A 20,939-nucleotide genomic window follows, 5' to 3' on the forward strand; every position below is an offset into this window, starting at 1 on the left:
TATGGGTTTGATCCAGGTATAAGGGAAGTTACTCCTGGCCTTAGGGATTTCTTTTCCACAGGCTGTGCACTATGGCCAAGATTTGGAGATAAACAGTTGCTCCTCTTTCCACCTCCCCCCGGGCTGTCTTTATATAGATTCAGAAAGGCAATTTCAAAGGTGTGAATGCTGTGCTGCACTGTTTTTGTAAACATAACATATATTTTGTTTGAAAATAAATGCTTAAATTACACTGAAACTGATGAGAATGCCCCAGTAGCCAGGGAAAGTTTTCTACTCTGCGCTGGCAAGTAGTTGAGTAGATTTGCCAAGTCCTCTTTATAGAAGACAATTTTAAAAGTTACCTCTTCCTGGTCTTTAGCCTTATTATTGCCATGATTTTAAACGTATGCGTTGCGTAAAAAAAGCTACATTAAAGAATGTAATGGTTGTAAAATCGTGCACTCGTAAGTTAGGAAATGCCAGAATTTAGATAGCTCGTGTGACCTTAATTTGGCCCCCTTGTGCATATGCATTATGCTAGGTTTTAATTACATGATCACATACTATTATTTCCACAGAAAGCTGCGTCATTCAGAGCACAGGATGGACAGTCCTTACTCAGTGGGTATCGCTCAATATTTTATTTTATCTTATCCTTATTCATTGTGCGTCCCAATGCCTTATTTACTGCACACCCTGCTCTGAATGCAGAATTAGTAATTTCCACATGGGCTTTTTTATGACACTCATTACCATAATATCTTAGTGCTTTGTGAACTTTAAAAAATGTATCTTCACAATATCCTGGTGAGGTAAGATGGTATTATCCCTATTTTACAGATTGAAAACTAAGACAGAGAGAAATTGTCAAGTGTCTGACTTTTGGGTGGCCAATCTGAGTGCCCATCAGGTGGAGTTCATCTACCAATCAGCTTTAGGGTCTGATTTTTTTTCCAATATGTTTAGCATTTTATAGCACTTCATATGTTCAGAGTAGAGCTCCCATCAACTTCACTTGCAGTTGTGATTGTGCAGCGTTTGTACAAATCAGGCCCCAGATGCCTCAAGTTGGGCACTCAGAAAGTGAGGAACACACAATTAAAGGCCATCTATGAAAAGTTGTTCTAAGTGGCTTGCCCAGCATCATACACTAACTCTGTAGTGCAGAGTGGGATAGAATCCATTTCTTCAGGATGACATTCAACCTAAACAGGAGACCTTCCTTTTTTCTTCCTACAGTTGCCTACCACTTTCAATATGAAAACCTTGATTTATTTCTTGAACACTGTCCATCCTATGCACTGAATGAACCAGGGATCCTGTGGATAAAGTAGTATGTGATCATGTAATTAAAGACTATCCAAATGCACACACTTAAGGGATCAGGATTAAGGTTGCATGCACAGTTTTAATTAATGATATTTCTTTATTTGTGAGTGCTAGACTTTGCAAATTTAACTTTCTTTAATGTTGTGCTTTTGTGTGCAACTTCCTAAGTTAAAAAGCAAAACAAATGTAATCATTTGGAATCATATTGACCTTCATATGGGTCATCAGCAGGGTTAAAACCTTTATAGCTGTACCATAGATCTCTGCCACTTGAGCTGACAAAGTAACTGGTGGCAGTAATAGGCAATCATTCCCTGTGGGGACGGGCTACAGGGAGTTGACTCTCATATTTTGCCAGTAAGTTGCATAAATATTGTAGTCTTGGAAGGATTCTCTTTTTATCAATAAATGTTGATTTCACTGTGCACATGCAAACTGATGAAAAATATTTAATAAAAAAAATGTATAGCTAGACAAAGTAAGAAAAATGCTGCTTGATAATTTATTAAGGTTTGATTTAAGGATATTTATTTTGTATATTTTGACATTATGTTGATGATTTTTGTTTTAACAGTTACAGGTTTGGCAGAATTCAGGATTTTTTATAATTTTGATGACTGGTTGTTAAGCATTTTTTATTTTTATTGATTTAAATTTTCAGTTGCACAAAATTATGAGTTAAGCATTTTTTTCTGTTTTTATTGATTTAATTTTCACAGTGGCAAGAAATTATGGGGGAGTTGGACAATAATTATTTAATCAGAGTTGACATTGAGATTCAAAAAGTTAAAGCTTTATAACTGTTCAACACAAATTGTCAACATCACATCAGAATATACAAAGTATAAATATCATTAATCAAACTCTAGACTCTGAAACCGCATTTTTCTTGCTTTGCCTTTATGTAAACTTAGATTATTATTTATGAAAATATTTTTTTTTGTGTGTGTGTGGTAAAATTGACATTATTGAAATCTAATTTTTCCAAGGCTAGTTGTAAAGCTTTAGCTTTTCTAATCTCAACATCTACTGTCATTAAATAATTATTGGCTGACCTTGGGATGGAGCATGTTCAGTCACTCTGTGGGGCTGGCACGTGTACAGTCTGGTCAGCACGTACAAGCTGCATGGAAATGGAGCACATTCATTGCAGATGGGGTTAGCTACTGAACTCCAGGCTTTTAATGACTGTGAACTTGTGATTTCACACACACACACCCCACCGTGGCATGGAAAAACTTCAGCCCAAACAGAAGGAGTTTGGTAAAGTTACAAGCAACTGAAAACGGTCTTGTGGCAAACACTGGGCACACTTATCTATAGGTACCATTGCCAGTGCTGCCTATGATATGCTTTTCCTGGTGGAAGAATTTACACAGAAACAGCTCTGCCTCCCATAGGGCAATGAGCATACTTGGCAAGTTTTAGATAAAAGCTAGGCTCTCTACATCTGCTTTTTCTTTTCTGTTTAAAAAAATCTTTACCAAGTGGGAGTTTATTTTATATACATTAAACAAAACAATATATGATAAAGGCAAAGTGCAGAATTATTAGCTTGTGTACCAAATACATTTTTATGTATATGTCCAAATAAAATCAGATTAAATTACAGATTTTACAGGCTGTGACTTCAGCAATGGCATTAGATGAGGAAACAAATGGAAGTTCTGTAAAAATTCATAAGTAAAACTATGATTTTTATAAAATATAAATTATTGTTGCATAAATGTAATTTTTTATCCGATAAATGTTGCTTCATTCTTCCAAAACATCACAGATTTGCTGTCACTTAATTTTAGAAGCTGAAGATTAACTTTTTCAAATTTACTAGCTGAAATGAATTTTCTGAAAATTAAATCACTAAGTTTAATAAGATCTTTTCCTTAAAATGACTCTTTGATAGCATTTATTTTATAAATTAAATTACTATTTGAAAGAACTACATCCCAGTGTGTCTAAACCCCAAATAGAGCTTTTATTTTCATCACGATGAATTAGGTTAATACTATACTTTCTTTCAGAGGGACATAGTCAACTAAAATTGTTTGTTTTTAATTGATTTAACTTCAGAGAATTAAAATTTCTGATAGAGCAGCCTTTAAATAATGTCTTGAAACTTTTTTTAAAAAATTTCCGTTGTTTAAAGTTGCATACGTTTTTCTGATTGCTAGACAATATTCAAAAAGGTTTCCTTCTATCCCCCATACTTCCCCCCAACAAGGGGAAGTGGGTGGGTAGGCCTGAGAACATCAGTAGAGTGCTGCACGGATACAAAATTTGGATCCGCATCCATCTACAAGCTGCAAAAATGGTCTGAGGATATCTGCGGATGCGGTTATCTATGGATATAAAGTGAATATCCGCAGATTTGCAGGGCTCTAAGCATCAGCATGTGTGCTCAGATCACTCCTTCCCCTCTGTTTGGATTTTGTTTATTATACTGAAAGAGTTAAGATTAATTCTGTTAAGCAATCACTGGGGAATTTGTATTTTTCTTAGGACAATAGGTTATTCCTCAAGGCCAGGAATATTCCATCAGTCAGTTGGGTGAAAGAAGACACATAAGAACCTTTTTAAGATTTTAAAGCTGTAGTCAAGGTTTTGTCCTGTGCAGAACATCAGGCCTAAATTATGCAACAAAAACTCCAGAATTATGTAGGACTGATATTCCCCAACCTCTGTCCAGTCTAATCAGTATAGTGTTGTGCTGTTTGTTTAGATATTTTTTATTTCATATAGCAAACTTAAAAATTGGGACAGTTTCATTTTGTATTTTTAAGTAACTGAATTTTATAAGTTGTTAGGGCAGGGTGGGGGTTGGAGATGTGGGAGGGATTTTGGTGTCCAAAAGTAAATATCTTTTGGTATTGGGAAGGGAATTAATTTGATCACTATTTTTAATTTGGCAGTGGATTTGAATTTCTCATTCCCCACCAACTTTTGAGAACAGCTGGATGTTTCATATGCACCACACCCCAACACTTGCCAGTACATCCAAAATGAACAAATAAATTAAGATGATTATGCTTAATTGATCAGCATTGAAATTGTTAATGTTGGCATTTAAATTACGATTAGTTATTTGCATGTCTGAGCTTTTGATTCCAACTGTCCACAAACTCAGGCAGATAGTATGGCATCAGTCTACATTTGGGTCGCATTTTTAAGGTTTTCTTCACAGTCATGAGGGCTAAAGACTTTATTTTAAAATGAAATCTTAGATTATCTAGCATGGTTATGGAAATTTAAAAAAAATACATTTATGTGACTGCATAAACTCATTGTTTACTGGACCTGGGTATGATGGACATTATGGTTTCTTAATGAATCTGACTTCTAGCCATAGATGACAACAAGACATGGAAAACATACTGTGCAGAGGTGTCTTGCACAGGATATAGCTAGGTTAGTTCACACTGCAATATTTCAAATTCACCTCTAGGCATAAAACTGCATCAGTATTTTAATGCAAAAAAAATGGTTTAGATGAGAGAAAAATTCCTTCTCATCTCCCTCTCTCCCCCAAATTGAACTTAGACAAGAGTAAAGCTTGTCTATATGGAAGACCGACCTTTTTCTGGGGGCAACTATGGAATTAACTCTCCCAAGAACTAAGGACCATCACAAGCCTTACTACTTTTTGCTCCACATGTAAGGCACATTTCTTTGACCATGCATTCTCTAGCACATAGTTTCTCAATCTGTGGTACGCATACCCTTGTGGGTACGTGAGACACAGGCAGGAGGTACGCAGCAAAAAAAACAGAGAAGGGGGACGGGTGGCAGCTGCCAGCTTCTAGGGGAGATGGACAGCAGCCACTGGCTTCCTGCCCGGTCCCACCTCCTAGCGGGAACGCCAGGTGGCAGCCACCAGCTTCTTGGGACGCCGGGCAGCAGCCACTGGCTTGGGTGGCAACCACTGGCTTTTTGGGAAGCCGGGTGGCAGCCGCCCGCATTCCGCCCAGTCCCAGTTTCCAGGTGTGAGCCCAGCAGCAGCCTCCTGCGCCCTGCGAGCTGGGCTCACAGCTGGGTGGCTGCCACCTGTGCCTCGGCTCTGAGCCAAGAGACAGCCTCCCGCACCCTGGCTTTAAGATGGGCAGCAGCTGCCTGCCACCTGCCTACATTCCCAGGTCCCAGCCTGCACAGAAGCCTCCTCCACCCCAGCTTGGAGTAGGTGGCAGTCACCTCATGGGCTGGCAGCCAAATGGCAGCCACCTGCAACTTGCCCGGGTGGCAGCTCCCCTCCCCGGCTCAAAGCCCGGTGCCCAGAAAGCCAGGCAAAGAGCCCAGTGGCTTGCCCAGTCCTGGAGCTGGGCTCTACCCACATGATTACTTGTCAGTTTCACTGCTCTAGTTGTGCTGTGAAATTGACATCTATGACAGCCCCAGATTTTACCAGTATAAAAATGTTGAGGGGCCACACACTGTGATTTGCCCCAGACCCACACCCCCCTAGGGATGACCATGGGGAGCCCTACTATCCACTCTGGGCTGCTAGTGCCTGCTCAGACTTCACAAGTTCCTGCCTGTGTGAGGAGAATATCTTGTGATCTTGCCATCAGGCCATAGTGATTGGCTGGTGTTGACCTTTGCTCCTGTGTGGAAGGAGGCGAGAAACAGCAGAGGGTTTTGTGTGGCTGGGGCAGCCACACAGCATTGCAGAACTCTCCTGCTTTATGTGAAATACAGTCGTCCAGTGGTAAAGGGGAAAAAGATTGTATTTCTCAGAGTGGAAAATTAAGTGTTGGTGTACTTATTAAAATTTTCAGAAGTTAGGGGGTACTTGCTACTTAAAAGGTTGAGACACAGCAACAGATGTATTTATATTAAAAATAATAATTTAAAAACCCTACTGAAACAAGACTCTTCTTCTGGGGAGAGGATGAGAGAACAAACAACACATGACAGATGTGTTCTCAGGTTGTTTAATGCACTATTGGAAGTTGCTCAGATACTATGGTGCTGAGTGCTATATAAAATCTATATAGAATAGAATAGAAAATATGTACTAATGTTAGTAAAGGAGTTTGTCCAGTATATGTAGCATACTTTTGATTACTTGATCTTACCACTCCTTATTAATAGAATTTTTAAAATGTGCCATAATACTTCTATATGAATTGTGAATCATGAATCTGGATGTCTCAGGAATAGGTAAGAGGACACTAAGCCTTTCTGTTCTGGGTTGCTTGTTAAAATCACACAGGTCCATAAGGACTAGAAATTGTGCTGATCTACATGTAGTGAATGGAGCATCTTGGATTAAGTTGGTTGATCTGAGCACATCACAAAATTCACTTTCACAGTAGATACCAAAGACCAACATGCCCCCAAATCCTAGCCTGCCATTTGCTACTCATACTGTACTTGTTCTATGGATATGTTTATTTGGATTTTTAACAGTAACAAAAGGGATTGACTGTCCAGAGTTCAGGCATCCTTTACATTAGTTACAAAAACAAAAATAAAATTCAACAGCAGTTTACTGTAAACAGAACTTAACACCCTTTAAAAACTCCTCTTCCCTTGCCCCGTGTACCTCTCAGCAGTAGCCCATTCAGATAGATGCACCTTGCAACATGGCGTGAAGGTCAGCAGACCAGAACTAATACAAACTGGGGCAGGTGGAGCTTGTTCTGGAGCAGAAGGCCTCTCACAGATTCTTCTCTCTTTAAATTGAGAGTGATTCAGGTCCAGTGCCTCCACTGTGGCTGTATGATAAAAGGAGAGAGAGAGTTCCTCAGGCAGGAAAATCCAACCATTCACTTTATGGGTCAACATCAACACCTTACATTTGATCTAGAAGTAGAGTTCATTTTCCAGTGCTGTTAAACTAGTAGTAATCAGAAAACAAAATTCACTGAGTGAGAACTAAAAACAAACATCACTGTGGTAACAGGACACTTTCCTGTGATCCATTTCAATGACTCCATTAGGACAAAAATTTAATTTCATTAGAAATTAATTGGAATATAATAAGATTTAGGATTTATGCAGGGCTTCATATAAACATTAGGCGTGAAAGTAGTTCCATGGGATAGTGAAGTGTTGGTTCCATTTTACAAAGGGGAAACTGAGCTAGAGAGAACACAGAGTCAGTGGCAGAGCTGGGGTTAGAGTTTAAAAATATCTAGCTCCTAGTCCATAGACTGTTGCCTCCTGAAGTGCATTAATTTAGTCCTAATCCCCTTTTACTGAGGGTCGTCTTAATTTGTCTTTATAAAGTAGGCATTTTTTTCAAAATTTTTCCACAATTGTTACACTCTGTCAGTGGGAATGCTGCTGTAGATAGGGTTTTGGTGGCTTCTGATGTTTTAACCACTGTGCTGTCCCACCTTTCTGAAAGCAGTTCTACATCATACAACACTTAAAACACCACCTTGCTTACTCTCCCACTTGCTGTATAACTAATGAAACATAGTGGGAAAATTAAGTCTCTTGTAGTCAAGTTGAAAGGGACTAATGTTGTACCTAATGAGGTCAACAAGATAGTTCTTATTTCCTATTTATGTTGTAACATACGATATTGTATGCAGAGCCTACATCTCTGTGGGTACTTGTAAAGCATATTCTCCAAATCCCACAATTCCAAAGACTTTAGCATATCCTAACTTTTATGTAAATGTTAGTATATTTTATATATGTATATGTATTTATACACGCACAGACTATGTCTCCACAAGCAAGGAAAGTATTTTGCTTCAGTGTCAGCTGAAGGTTGAAACAATCTCCCAAATCCCATCTTCATTAACATTTGGGCTGACTGAGTTTTAGTAACTTACCTGTGATTGCTTTTAATGTTTATTCCCTATTTAAAAGCTTAATTCTAATTTTTCTGAAGTCTCAATTTTTTTAAAAAAGGCATACATTGAAAAAGTTTGAGTTTCTAGGAAAGAAAGACCTGAGTATAGATGTAAACTTCTGCCGTTTGCCTGGCATTTTCCTTCTTTCCCTCCACTTTCTTTTGAAGGACTTTATTAAAACTGGTATGATGTTAGTGAACAAAAGAATGAACATGGGAGAAGAAAATAAGGTTGTGGCAGTGAGGGAAGAGGAGTCCAACATTTTTGCAAATCTATGAAAAAAATGGATAAAAGTATTGTTCATATCACTGCAATTTACTGGTGACTTTGTCATTAGGGTTTAAACAGAGAGTTTCAAGGAGTTTATCCTCAGCATTTGATGTGTTCGGAGATGTTGGATTCTGAATTTAAAATAAAATTAAATGTTTGCATAATGTTTTTAATGAGTTTTTTGTTTAAATTTAAACATTCTTTGTAACTGTGCTAGTGCATAAGAAGCTGAAGGTAAAACTGATTAGCATATTGTCACCATAAAGTTGAATAGTATGTAAGAAATAAGAAACTTTATTATTGGAGAAAGAAAATTCTGTCTCTTGACTGCTGCCAGTGCACATTATGGGTGATTCCTTAGATTAAATTATTGTGTTCAGATTCCTTCACTTTCTCTTTTCAGCAACTCTTGCACACTTCCAATTATTTCATGCTTCTCAGCAAAAGAAACCGCTTGTGTCATCATTGTGATTGTTTTCCTCCATGTCTTGATATGAATTTTCATGGTGTAGGAAGGACAGGAATGTTTCCTTTTCATGAACCTCTTCTGTCTTCCGTTGCTGAAACATTCTACTCTCTACTTGAACAGAAATTCTTGCAGTGTCTTCTGGATGGACAATAAGAATCCTATAGCATTTTTTTTAGAAGAATTGTAGTTTGCGTTGGTATTCTTGTCGAGAAACTTCCTCCTCCTTCCTCTACCCTCACCACCCTGCTGCAAATCAATGTGCTAATAGTTTGATTCCCTTAACCCTAGAAGTGGCTGAATTCTAGTGATGTTCTAGTGAGATGACATATTTCATATAAACTTAAATTATTTTTGTTTCAGTGAATGAGATATCTAAGTTTGGTGAAAGTGTATTGATTAACTATCATATTATATCGGTTTTTAGTGATAATGTTAACTGTTCTGAACCGTCTCCTCTCACAAATTTTGTTTTTCCTTTCTTCATACACTGTAGGAATACTCTGAAGATAGTAACTCTGAGCCAAATGTGGATCTGGAAAATCAGTACTACAATTCCAAAGCATTAAAGGAAGATGATCCCAAAGCAGCATTGAGCAGTTTTCAGAAGGTTTTTAGTTTTATGTTCTCCCTTTTATTTGTTTGTGTGAATGCTATAACCCACAATTACATTTGACCTACTATGAAAATATTAATTTAGATTCAAATTATTTGACATCGAAGATGCATTATTAATCCCCACTGATTACCACATGAGGTTATTTCCAGAAATTTTGAGAGAGACTTTTTGTAGTAGAGTAACTTATTAGTGCAGATGGCAATAAGTTTTTATCAGACTTTTTAACTCCCCAATTGTTTTACAGATTTGTAATATCATACAGATAAACTATATTGTTCATTGTTTTGTGGCACAACTGAAATTTTCAATATTTGTAAAACTGTTAATCCTTGCAAATCTGTTAATCTGAAATATATTTTTTATTCGATTAGCTTGTTTGTCAGCTGTAGAGACCATATCCAGTTTTGTTTTCTTAAATGAAAAATCATTTTCTTTAAGTCTTACATAATTCTTTACCATTGATTACAAACCTGAGTAAAAGGCTTCAGATTTACAAATGTCAACTGATTGACAAATCTTCTACAGGTATTCTTTCACATGAATTTTAAATTCTTAACGTATGCATATTGTCCCCAGAAAGTGGTGTGTTAAAGGTGACTAGTAAAGAAAAAAACATTAGCCACGTTAGGCTTCTTCATGGTGTAGAAAGAAAGCCTCTAATATGATTTGTTTTGTTAGTGGTGTTTTTATTAGTGTTGGCGTGGGGGTGGGGGGATGACTCCTTTTTTTGTTACATTAAAATTTCAGGTTCTGTCTAACCTGGAAAACTCTGAAATGGCTGATAAACTATTGAAATGATTACATCACAAAGCCGAGTGAAATTTTGAGCAATTGAGAGAGGAAGGGATTTTTAGTCAGATTTTTTTTAAAAAGCTTTTTTTCTTATGTTTCTGTTTAACTTCAGTGACTAACATTTTGGAGTAACGAAGTCTTTGGTAAAGATCCATCACCCTGCCCCATCAGTTAAGGTGTGTGAATTAACAACAATACATGTTCTGAGATCCCTAGCAACTCCCCTAACATAATCAGGGAAGATCAGAATTTGTGTTCCATTGAAAGGTGGCAAACAATCAGGAAGAAACTTTCAGGCCTCTTTTTATATCGTGATTTATTTTTTAAGACACTTGCCTTTTTTTTTAATTGCTTTCATGTCAACTTTATAAACATTAGGTTACTGAAGAATTATTCTTTTTCTATTTCAGGTTTTGGAGCTTGAAGGTGAAAAAGGAGAATGGGGATTCAAAGCACTGAAACAGATGATTAAAATAAACTTCAAATTGGTAGGAGTTGCAACTATTATTTTAGGAGATGCTAAATTGCAATAATACTGGATTAATTCACAGTTCTTAAATTGTTGTCCTCTCCTTATTTTTATCTCCAAAATCACATTTAAAAGACAGCTAAATATATTCAATAATTCTCCAATAAATGTCCACGTAAGCAGCCATTATAGTTGCCACAGGGAACTTATATGATCATGATTAACATTAACTTTATGATTCAGTAGTTTAAGATCTAGCCCCACTTTTCTACCCCATGGTGCTGGGATAGATTGCTTGTGTGTAAATACAGCTGTTATGTATATTGACACACACCTTTTTTAGATAACATTGATGAGCTTGTCTTAAACTGACCAAACTCAGATTTTTCTAGAAAGCTTTTGAAAATTTGTTTTAAAAAAATGGGCTGATGACATTTTGCAAATCAGGCAATTTTTAGAGAATATTTAGAGTTGTCTTATAAAGTTGATATTTGATCAAGTGGTATAGTGCTCAGTTTTCTGTATGAATTATAGATAGCTAACATGGAATATCATTCAGTAGAATGTATCGGCAGGAAATATGTTTTTGCACCACATATGTGGCTTTGCTAACTCTCTAACAAACTTCTCTATTTAAATCTCTGTTCTATGAAGATCCATGTAACTCACTTTTGACTCTGCCACTTGTGAGTAATGTGGTCATCCTAAACAGGTGACCGAAAACTTAGAGTGATCACAAGGGTGCATCACTGCATAGTCTCTCTACTGTAATGTTTTGGGTGTCTGTGCATATTCATAGATGTTAATATCTAATCTCAATGTTCAGTATTCAATTTTTCATTATTATGAATTATGTTTTTCCTCAGACTAATTTTCCTGAAATGATGAACAGATATAAACAGCTATTGACCTACATACGGAGTGCAGTTACAAGGAATTATTCTGAAAAATCCATCAATTCTATTCTTGATTACATCTCCACTTCCAAACAGGTTAGATTACCAGTCCTTTAATGATGGTGGTCCTCCACCTGTCCATTTTTCATATGGACGTTTTACCTTTTGAAAATCTGATTCTTGGTGTAATCGGAGAACAATTATAATATTACATTTGTCTCAGGATGTTAAATATTGTTTTCCGCAATTTATTTATCATATTATGTTAAAAATAACATGTCTTTAATGTCATCTATAAAAGATTAAAGCAAACAGAAACTACTTAATGTCTCTAACCTGGGATTTCTATATAGCTAGGAGTCTCAAATGACATGTTTTTCAGCAAAGTGGCTACCATCAGTAGATTCTCAAATGTAATTTGTGGTTAAAATAACTCTGTATACTCATTAATTTTGCATTCAGTTATGGTAAGAAATGTGCCTACCTTTCAGACTAGTACACTAAGCCAACTAGGTACATAGGACCAGATCCATGAACCAGCTCTATTTTTTTTGTGCTGCTGGAGCAACATAAAGAGAGAAGAAACCTCTCCTAAACTCCTGGCTAGGGATACCCAGTATGTGGAGAATTGCCAGTACATGGAGTTGACTTCTGTGCTTTCCTCCCCTCCTGCATCACAGGGGAAAGGACAGGTGAAGTGGATGGAGTATGATGTACTCTGGCAGTCCCGAGAATGGCTTAGGACTATACCTAGTTGAAACAGTTTTTTACAGTATCTGTTCTAAATTGTGCCAGAGTTAGAACTGGAGAGAAACAAGGACTCTCACCTGCAACCTGAAAGCCACTAGCCCTCTATCCCCACTGCATCCAGCAGATAATCTTGGCCATTAAGTTTTTCTCTCAACTTTCTGATAGCATTTTTCTTAAAAATTGGATTATTAAACGCTCTGCAATTTTGGGTGTTAGTTTGTTTGCATACAGGAATATGTTCTGATCTATTCTGAACAGATCAGTCATAATTTTTTTATTCTCGTTTCGTGCAGTATTTGGATAGGAGGGAGGAAAATATCTCTTGTTGATTCCTTCCCTCCTCTTTTTCAGTTTCCAGTAATAGTAATGCTAGCTTTCTATTAGTATTTTTCTTATATACTTAATAAAATCATTGTTATGTATCTGCATAAGATGGATAAGTAGTTTCACTAATCTGGCAAAAAATTACAGATTTTAAAATCTTGTGCAACTTCCTTTGAATTAAAAGTTCATATGTGGGTATTTCTAAATGATTTTGTCTGTTCCAAACTTCAGTCAAATCTTCTATTTTATGGTAATACTGTTGATTATTTATTATGCTTAAGTTTTGTCATTTTAGTTGCAATTTCCACTGTTTATAAGCAATCATTCAATAAGATGCAGAATTCTGTGTCTTATTTGTGTTGAAGTTCAAACATGCACTTTTAGTTTGTTCAAACTGACCTTATTAACAGGTACAAATTTGCTGTTTACAATTATAGAATTCTGATTTTTTATGCCAGATGGATTTGCTTCAGGAATTTTATGAAACAACACTTGAAGCTCTGAAAGATGCTAAGAATGATAGATTGTGGTTTAAGACAAACACAAAGGTAAAATATGTAGCTATTTATTTTTATTTTTGCACTTGCTATAACTTGAGCTGTAAATCTTAATTTTATATATTCAAAAATCCTAATTGTCCTGATGACTTTACTTCTTTAATCGCAGCTTGGCAAATTATATTTAGAACGAGAAGAATATGGAAAATTACAGAAGATTTTACGCCAACTGCATCAGTCATGCCAGGTACAGTGCGGTAGATATTTTTAGAAAATACTTTATTACCCCAAAACTACTTGTAAAACCATTCACTTTAACTTTTGTATTCTGTATTAATTTCATATCTAGTTTTCAAGCCATAAGAATGGCATATCATTGAGCTTTGTAAATAGCAATTAAATCTAATGCTTGTTTTAATTCCTTATCTGTTTGGTAACTTGAACTAAAAATGATTAGAATAGTTAATTGATGGTAAAAAGACTAATTTTTATAAACATTGGACAGTAATTGCATTATACTTATTTCACTTGGGTGCAGGAATGAGAAGCATTTGTGAATTATTATTCCTTTTAATGTATTATTAAAAATGATACAAATTGATTGGAAAAAAACTATATTTAAAATAACAGTGAAGCAAAAATTCTAAATGAAGCTTAACCATAGGTTAAAAACTGTCTTTTACTTCATTGTGGAAAAAATGTATTAAGCCACATGCATTGGCCACATGCATTGGCCAAATCCCAAAGGCCCACTTGCGCCTATCGTCTCCGTGTGCTGAGCAAAGATGATGCACACCTAGGAATCTGGCCCATTGGTAGCAATAGTATGGTCCTGAATACATCACTGCTCTATTGCCTTACCTTTTGCATATTGAAAGAGATTCATATAAGGAGACATGAACATACAGAGGGCCAAATCTTGAAGTCTTTATTCAAGCAGAACTCATAATGTCAATATTTGTACCCAAGTGAAAGACTTCAGAGCTTGGTCCATGCTAGATTTCTTGAATACTATGTTTTAATTTCACTGGCTGTATTTAAAATATGGTATTTGGAAACTTCCTTATTTCTGGCAGGAGACTTCTGAAAATATTTAGTAACACACTTTTATATTAGTAGAATGGTGATCTCAGCATTATTTCAAGATTCACAGTATTCATTATTTACTCTTTCCTAGACTGATGATGGAGAAGATGATCTGAAAAAGGGCACCCAGCTATTGGAAATCTATGCTTTGGAAATTCAAATGTATACAGCACAGAAAAATAACAAAAAACTTAAAGCACTATATGAACAGTCATTGCACATCAAGTCCGCCATTCCTCATCCACTGATAATGGGGGTCATCAGAGGCAAGTTTTTTATATTACTTCTTTTAAATTCCTTTGATCAGATAACTGTCATTTAAATTTCAAAAATATCTTGTTTTATGTTGTTTCAACTGAAAATACATTGCAGAAAAAATTCCAAATGTCTGATCTTGTTGAATTGGATTGGTAACTGAAAAGCATTAGTATGCACTGGAAGTACCTATTTACTGGCCAGTAAAGGTTGAGTGAATTGCAGTGAGGATACCGTGTCTGAAAGCACCTTTCACAAGAATATGGCTATTACTTGTCTCCTCTGCTGGCAGGAAACCTGCCAATTAGAGCAGTAAAAGGAAGAAACAAACAATATTTTTCGTTTGACTTCCTAAATAGTTTTGCTCAAAATATGTCGGATAGCTCCCATAAATAGATAATGTTTCTGTGTATTCTCTTTGAAGTTTGTCATTGGGATAAATTCCATCTGAGTAAATGTATTTATAGCATCCTTTTGATATAAGCATAAACTGTTGGCTGAAAGGTATGCTTTCTTTTATAGTCTCTGTGTAATCTTAGGAATGGTTATTTTTAATAATATTTTAATTGGAAAACCAAAAAAAAAGCAGCAGCCTTATATTGATGGGCTAATGCCCTTTCTCAGCAATTTTAATGAATAAAAAACCCCCTAAAATATTTTCAGGAATCAGTTTAAATATAGCATGGTACATTTAGTAGACTCCTTCTGATAAATGACCGCAAGCACACAGCATTTCCTCACCTTTCATCATTGTTTTCTTTTCAGAATGTGGAGGCAAAATGCACTTAAGAGAAGGAGAATTTGAAAAGGCGCACACTGACTTTTTTGAAGCATTCAAGAATTATGATGAATCAGGGAGTCCTAGAAGAACCACTTGCTTAAAATATTTGGTCCTAGCAAACATGCTGATGAAGTCTGGAATAAATCCATTTGACTCTCAGGAGGTATGCTTATAAACATGCACAAGTCAGCTTAGCTGCTACTTTTCCAGTTTAATAGGGAGATTGGCATACACTTTTTTTTTTTTTTTTGGTGCTACCTAAATCTACTTATTATGGTTTCTGTTCTGTGTAGGCTAAACCATACAAAAATGATCCAGAGATTCTAGCAATGACAAATTTAGTAAGGTAAGATCTTTTATTTTTCCTGAAGAGCAAAGCTACACTTGCTTCTAACCATGAAACAGGTATTCTTTTTGGTTTGGTTTTGTTGCAAATAATACAAACAGGTTTTTTCATAAGTATCAAACGAGCATTTCGTTTCTGGATTTTCAATGTTTCTGTTATTCAGAACCTTTCTGTTTAGTATAATCTATACCAGTGATACTCAGACTGAGGCTCATGAGCTGCAAGTGGCTCTTTAATGTGTCTCCTGCTGCTGTTTGCAGCACATATTAAAACACTGTCATTTAATTATTATCAGGATGCTTTTATTATGTTGTTAACCAATTGTAGTTGATAAAATAATAATAATTGGTCAATCATTTTGCTGTGAGAATAATACATGTAAAATTTTCCCTGTCATTCTGTTTAAATATGAATGTATAGTACTATGAAACAATGAATTCACGCTACTGTGGGTCTTTTGGGTAATGTTAATTGCTAATTAGGCTCCTGAACCACTGAGGTCTGGGTATCACTGATCTATAAAAAAAACTTTCTACAGTACAAGTTTTAAAAGATCCCACTAAGAACATGTACTTTTTTGTTTTAATCTAAAACAATATGTCATGCTGAATTCCTATCTGTTGTCATTACATGTGTTGTTTTTCCCTGAAGGCAAATGTCTTCCAAATATCCTCAATTTGAATCGTGAGATTTTATTTGCAAGACTGGGGAACTGACTAAAAAACATGTCCTTTGACGTTTGAACATCCTAGATGTCACATTCATTTACTGGTTTTATGGTTAAATAGCCTCCAACTATCAGCTAATTTACTGTGATTATATAGTGAAAAGTTGATTGTGCCCTGAATTTACAAGAAATAATTACTTTTTAATTGTTATAATTATTATAATTTTATTTATTGTATAAAAAGCTGTAGATTTTGTTCTTTTCTTTCCATGACCTGATCCTTCTGTCTCTTATAGTTCACCTAATATTAAAAAGAACATTCACATGTTTTTTTCTTTAAGAAATAACACGAGTGCACTCTTTTTTTAAGAAGTTCAGTATGTTGCCTGATAATAGCAGACAAGATATTGTTAGTCCTGGAGTAGAAGATATTAGTAGAGAATATTTAAAATTTGTTTTTACAACTGCATTTGTCACTGTGTTTCAAGGCACTTTAAGTTTCCTGGATGGTCAATGCTGACTGTGCAAATTCAAATTTAGTCATTTAGAGTCTGATTTTTTCAGAGATGCTGACCACTTTCAACTCCAGTGACAGCTGGGAGTGCATAGTACCTCTGAAAATCAGGCTCTTCAAGCTTTCCTTGAAGGTTGACCTGTTATGTTCTATTAGTAGGATGACTGGAGGCATTGATACGCAATATTTTCACACAAGAGGAGTGTGCTAAAGGAGTTTTATGGCGGGTTTTTGGGATGGAGCTTTCAAGTCTAAAGTCCTGCAGGCATGTGTGTTACTAAGCATATGAAGATCCAACGTGCTACATGACAGTTTTACAGAGAATGTGAAGTCAGCAGCATTTAGGGTATCAAGACCATCAGCTTAAGTAGATGGTATTGGGGCAGTGCTCCAGTGCTGTTCTGTGAAACCAACCTGTTCCTGTCCACTATAAGGAGCTCCTATCTTGACAAATAAGCATTCTGTGTTCAGTTTTCTTTTGCAGTCAAAAGATGAGGAATTCCTCTGCCCAGAATTTGATATCATTAACACTGTGGGCCAAGCCTTGTTCAGATACAACTACGGTTGGGTTTCAGGAATGTGGCTTGTTTTGTTTTTTTAAGCAGCTGGATAGCAGAGAGGCGTATGCATTATTGACCTAATTATGAATTAAGAATTTGGCAATCTGTAGAGGGATTATATCAAAGAATTTTCAATTCCATATACATCCTTTCTGCTTTAGCTTCATGCTTTCATGTAAATTTGAGACAGAAGGAACTCCCACATGGCGCTTTCATTCATACTATCTATTTTATATCCTTTATCTTTACATCTGAATATTTGTGTGTCAAAAAATATGAAAGCAATATATAGCACAAATTACAAAGCCGCAGAAGATAACATCAATTTTGTTAAAGTTACAATAATATTCTTAATTTCTACTATACATAGAAGCTAAATTTGCATTTAGATAGTTTGGGAAACGTAAGCATTTTGTACATTTTAAAACTTTGCTTGCAGGGTAAACTTTGAAATTTTGTACTTAATTTAAATGCTGTTTAATTATGAGCTGTCTCATGTCAGGTTTATCAACTACTACATACATTTGCATCTGTAATGTTTATTGGCTTCTCTGAGTTGATCCACAATGAAGTCTTACTGGTGAAGTTATGGCATCATAATTATTTTGTTATAGACTTCGATGTGTATAAACATGACTTTGCCGTAGGTTCAGTCAGAAAGGAATATCCACACTATGAAGGAGAAAGTCATTACTAAAACACACACATTCACAACCACAACTATTAACAGCAATTGAATGCATATACTGGACAATACGTTGCTGATCCCTCTTGGCAATTAAACATGTAATGAGGTTCCTATAAGGTGCATCAGGACGCATACATATTAACATAACAAAACAATTGAGTAACTTTGGGTGACTATATTTTTAGTGTTTATAATAGGATAACTTTTTAAAAATACAAATCCTTCATGACTGATTTATAGTCTCAAAAGGGCAGAACATTCATATTAAACTTCTGTGAACACTAACAAAATATGAAGTAGAAGAAATGAAGCGCTACAGTGTTATCTTAAGATGTATGTTTTCAATATCCTTTGATCTTAAGCATCCTCAATTTTTAATTATCAGAAAGATTGTGACTCTATGTCTTTACTACCAATATTTAATATACCTTTTTAGTATATGGAACCTGAAAATTATATTCTGATCTGACTTTTTTTATGTGACAAAACTGTAACTCCTCTCTTCTTGAAGTGCCTATCAGAATAATGACATCACTGAATTTGAGAAGATTCTGAAAACAAATCACAGCAACATCATGGACGATCCCTTCATAAGGGAGCACATTGAAGGTATGGTCACAGGAGATTGTTGTCTCAGTTCATAACAGCTGCACCTGTATTTCCCCTCAGTGGGCACCTGCTTTCAGGCTTCCAGCTCCCTAGTTGTTGTCCTATTGGATGGAGACTCGTGTGTGTCGCTCCCTGCAGACTAGGATATTTCCAGACAGCACGGTTCCCTGCCTTCACTCTTATTCCTAACATGGACAAGTTGCCCAAAGGCATCTGCTTACTTTCCTCTTCAGAGATAGTTAACGAGTATAACTGCTACAGTACCACACAGTTCTTTCTGTGCAAACCTATTTTATTCTTAATGTAAAAAGCAATACAGAGAAAACATATTTAAAACAATAAAATAATCTACACCCATGCAAATAAGCTTACTAGACATTACCCTAACATGGACTTGGACAGGAACCATCCTTCAGCCTCTCCTACCCAAGGGGATTCAGCTTGTGGTTACAAGTTCATTACAGGTTCAGCTCTGAACTAGCACACTCATAGCATGCTTAGTCCACCCTTTTTACAGTTTAGGGGTCTTTGACCTGGAGTTGCCCAGAGCAGGTAATGGGTTGACAATGAGAGTAGCTTGAAAAGCAAGGATTTGAAGTGAGTCATTTGCATTTCCCAGGTATTGTCCTAGGAAATCCACTTCACAGGTATCATTCCAAAAAGTCCTTAGAAGTTCCTAATATCTTCCAGAGATTGCATGAGTCATCTCCTAGAGAAGATACATAAATTAAGTTCCACAGTAACACATACACAATTGCATTTTTAATACAATGGGCTCCAAAGAAGTTTAATGTAATTAAACAAACATAATTGAGGATATTGTCAGTCTGTCACAGTTGTAATCCTCTTTTTTTCCCCTTACTTGGTAAGATATATTTCCTCTGCATTAGAAGAATAATAAAAAAATAAATGTTCCTTATAAGTAGTTATTGCTATGAACTATGTAGTTTGTGTTTAAAAGCTCTATCATGTTCCCTTGGAAGTCAGTGTTAATGAGATGCTTTGCTATATGAATGTGAAAATTACCAAACCAATAGTTACTCTAGGTAAAAGGAGCATACTTGCAACCAGATTTATATATTAAAAAAAGCAGCAAAACTGGGGCCTCATCCCTAGCTGTTTGAAGTAATGGTAAGATTACAGCTGATTTCAGTTAGATTTGGATGAGGGGCCCATAGTGACGAAAAGCATGTGTGGTTAACAGCTCATGAGGACAATCTGACTATGACTAAAACTGTTCTAGGTAAAGGTATATAATTGCATTGTTGTTAGGCCCTAGCCTATGATGCAGCCAAATGATGCAGCATGTGAAGGTGTCTGAAAACTCAGACTTTTCTCCCTAGTGGTGCTCTGTGCAGGTCCATCCATCCTTTCCCCTTTGTTGTGTTTTGAGAGCATGGTATAGGGCCACCTCCTCTTTTTCTCAAGCCTTACTCCATTTTCATTGCTACACCAGAAACAGGAAGAGGATGTGGAGTCGGAACCCCTATTAGCTCTTTACCATTGGAGGATCATCCTTGCACAGAGGTGATCCTTCCTGGATCACTTAATATGACTTTCTAGCCAAAGGAGATAAATAGTGCAGTGAAATGTGACTTCACTCCATTGGAGGATCTAGCCCATTATGCCATTAATTGTCACTAATTAAAATACAAAGTATTGTCCTATATTCCTAGTATTAAATTTGGGTTTTCACCCAATTCATGTGAGAGATTTGTTAAGTATACAAACAGCAGTAAAGCAGTGAGCTGGCTGAGTGAAGGAAAACAGAGAACAGATTTAAAAAATATTAGTTAATAGCAAACTTTGAACTTTCATACATTTTTATTAACAGCATGCGCATTCATACTTCTTGTTTATTAAATTTGCAGTTTATCGAATAAGAATGTTAAAAACATTCCTAGCTGCTGCACAGATTCTTTACATTGCAACTCTGCCTCAACTCCTTGTCTTGTTAGGCTATTAGGCCCCGATTCTGCAAACAGTCAGACTTCAGGGGGGTTACTCCTGTGATTAAAATAAGCATATACATGTTTGCAGGGTCATTGTCTTAATCTTTTCACATTTTGATGTAAGACAGGTATTTCTGTAGTAAACTGAGATGGTAAAGATACTGTGTAATATTGTGTACCATTTATCCGGATTCTTGGAATAATTTTAAAATAGTTACAAACGCTTTTGAAAACTGTTTATTTTCAGTGTTAAACAAATTTTAGCATTATCCAGTACTCCTGCT

General features: G+C 36.0%; 1 protein-coding gene across 3 annotated transcripts in view; it reads left to right on the top strand.

The window, feature by feature from the left end:
• COPS2 (COP9 signalosome subunit 2) overlaps positions 1-20,939 on the top strand; it is a 30,746-nt gene that overhangs the window by 6,640 nt on the left and 3,167 nt on the right. The window contains exons 1-10 of one of the 3 annotated variants that reach the window (XM_067555794.1): positions 9,347-9,460; positions 10,374-10,437; positions 10,672-10,749; positions 11,597-11,722; positions 13,138-13,248; positions 13,367-13,444; positions 14,375-14,549; positions 15,304-15,482; positions 15,613-15,665; positions 18,606-18,703. In XM_067555794.1, the coding sequence (XP_067411895.1) occupies positions 10,726-10,749; positions 11,597-11,722; positions 13,138-13,248; positions 13,367-13,444; positions 14,375-14,549; positions 15,304-15,482; positions 15,613-15,665; positions 18,606-18,703 (844 nt within the window). In that variant the 5' untranslated portion in view covers positions 9,347-9,460; positions 10,374-10,437; positions 10,672-10,725. Of the gene's footprint in view, positions 1-9,346; positions 9,461-10,373; positions 10,438-10,671; positions 10,750-11,596; positions 11,723-13,137; positions 13,249-13,366; positions 13,445-14,374; positions 14,550-15,303; positions 15,483-15,612; positions 15,666-18,605; positions 18,704-20,939 lie in introns of those variants that run through there. The other 2 variants (XM_067555792.1, XM_067555793.1) reach the window with 2 other exon arrangements.

This window comes from Emydura macquarii, unplaced genomic scaffold (genome assembly GCF_026122565.2).
Source record: "Emydura macquarii macquarii isolate MOO-44397 ecotype Brisbane River unplaced genomic scaffold, CSIRO-AGI_Emac_v2 contig_1644, whole genome shotgun sequence".
In the NCBI taxonomy this organism is placed as follows: Eukaryota; Metazoa; Chordata; order Testudines; family Chelidae; genus Emydura; species Emydura macquarii.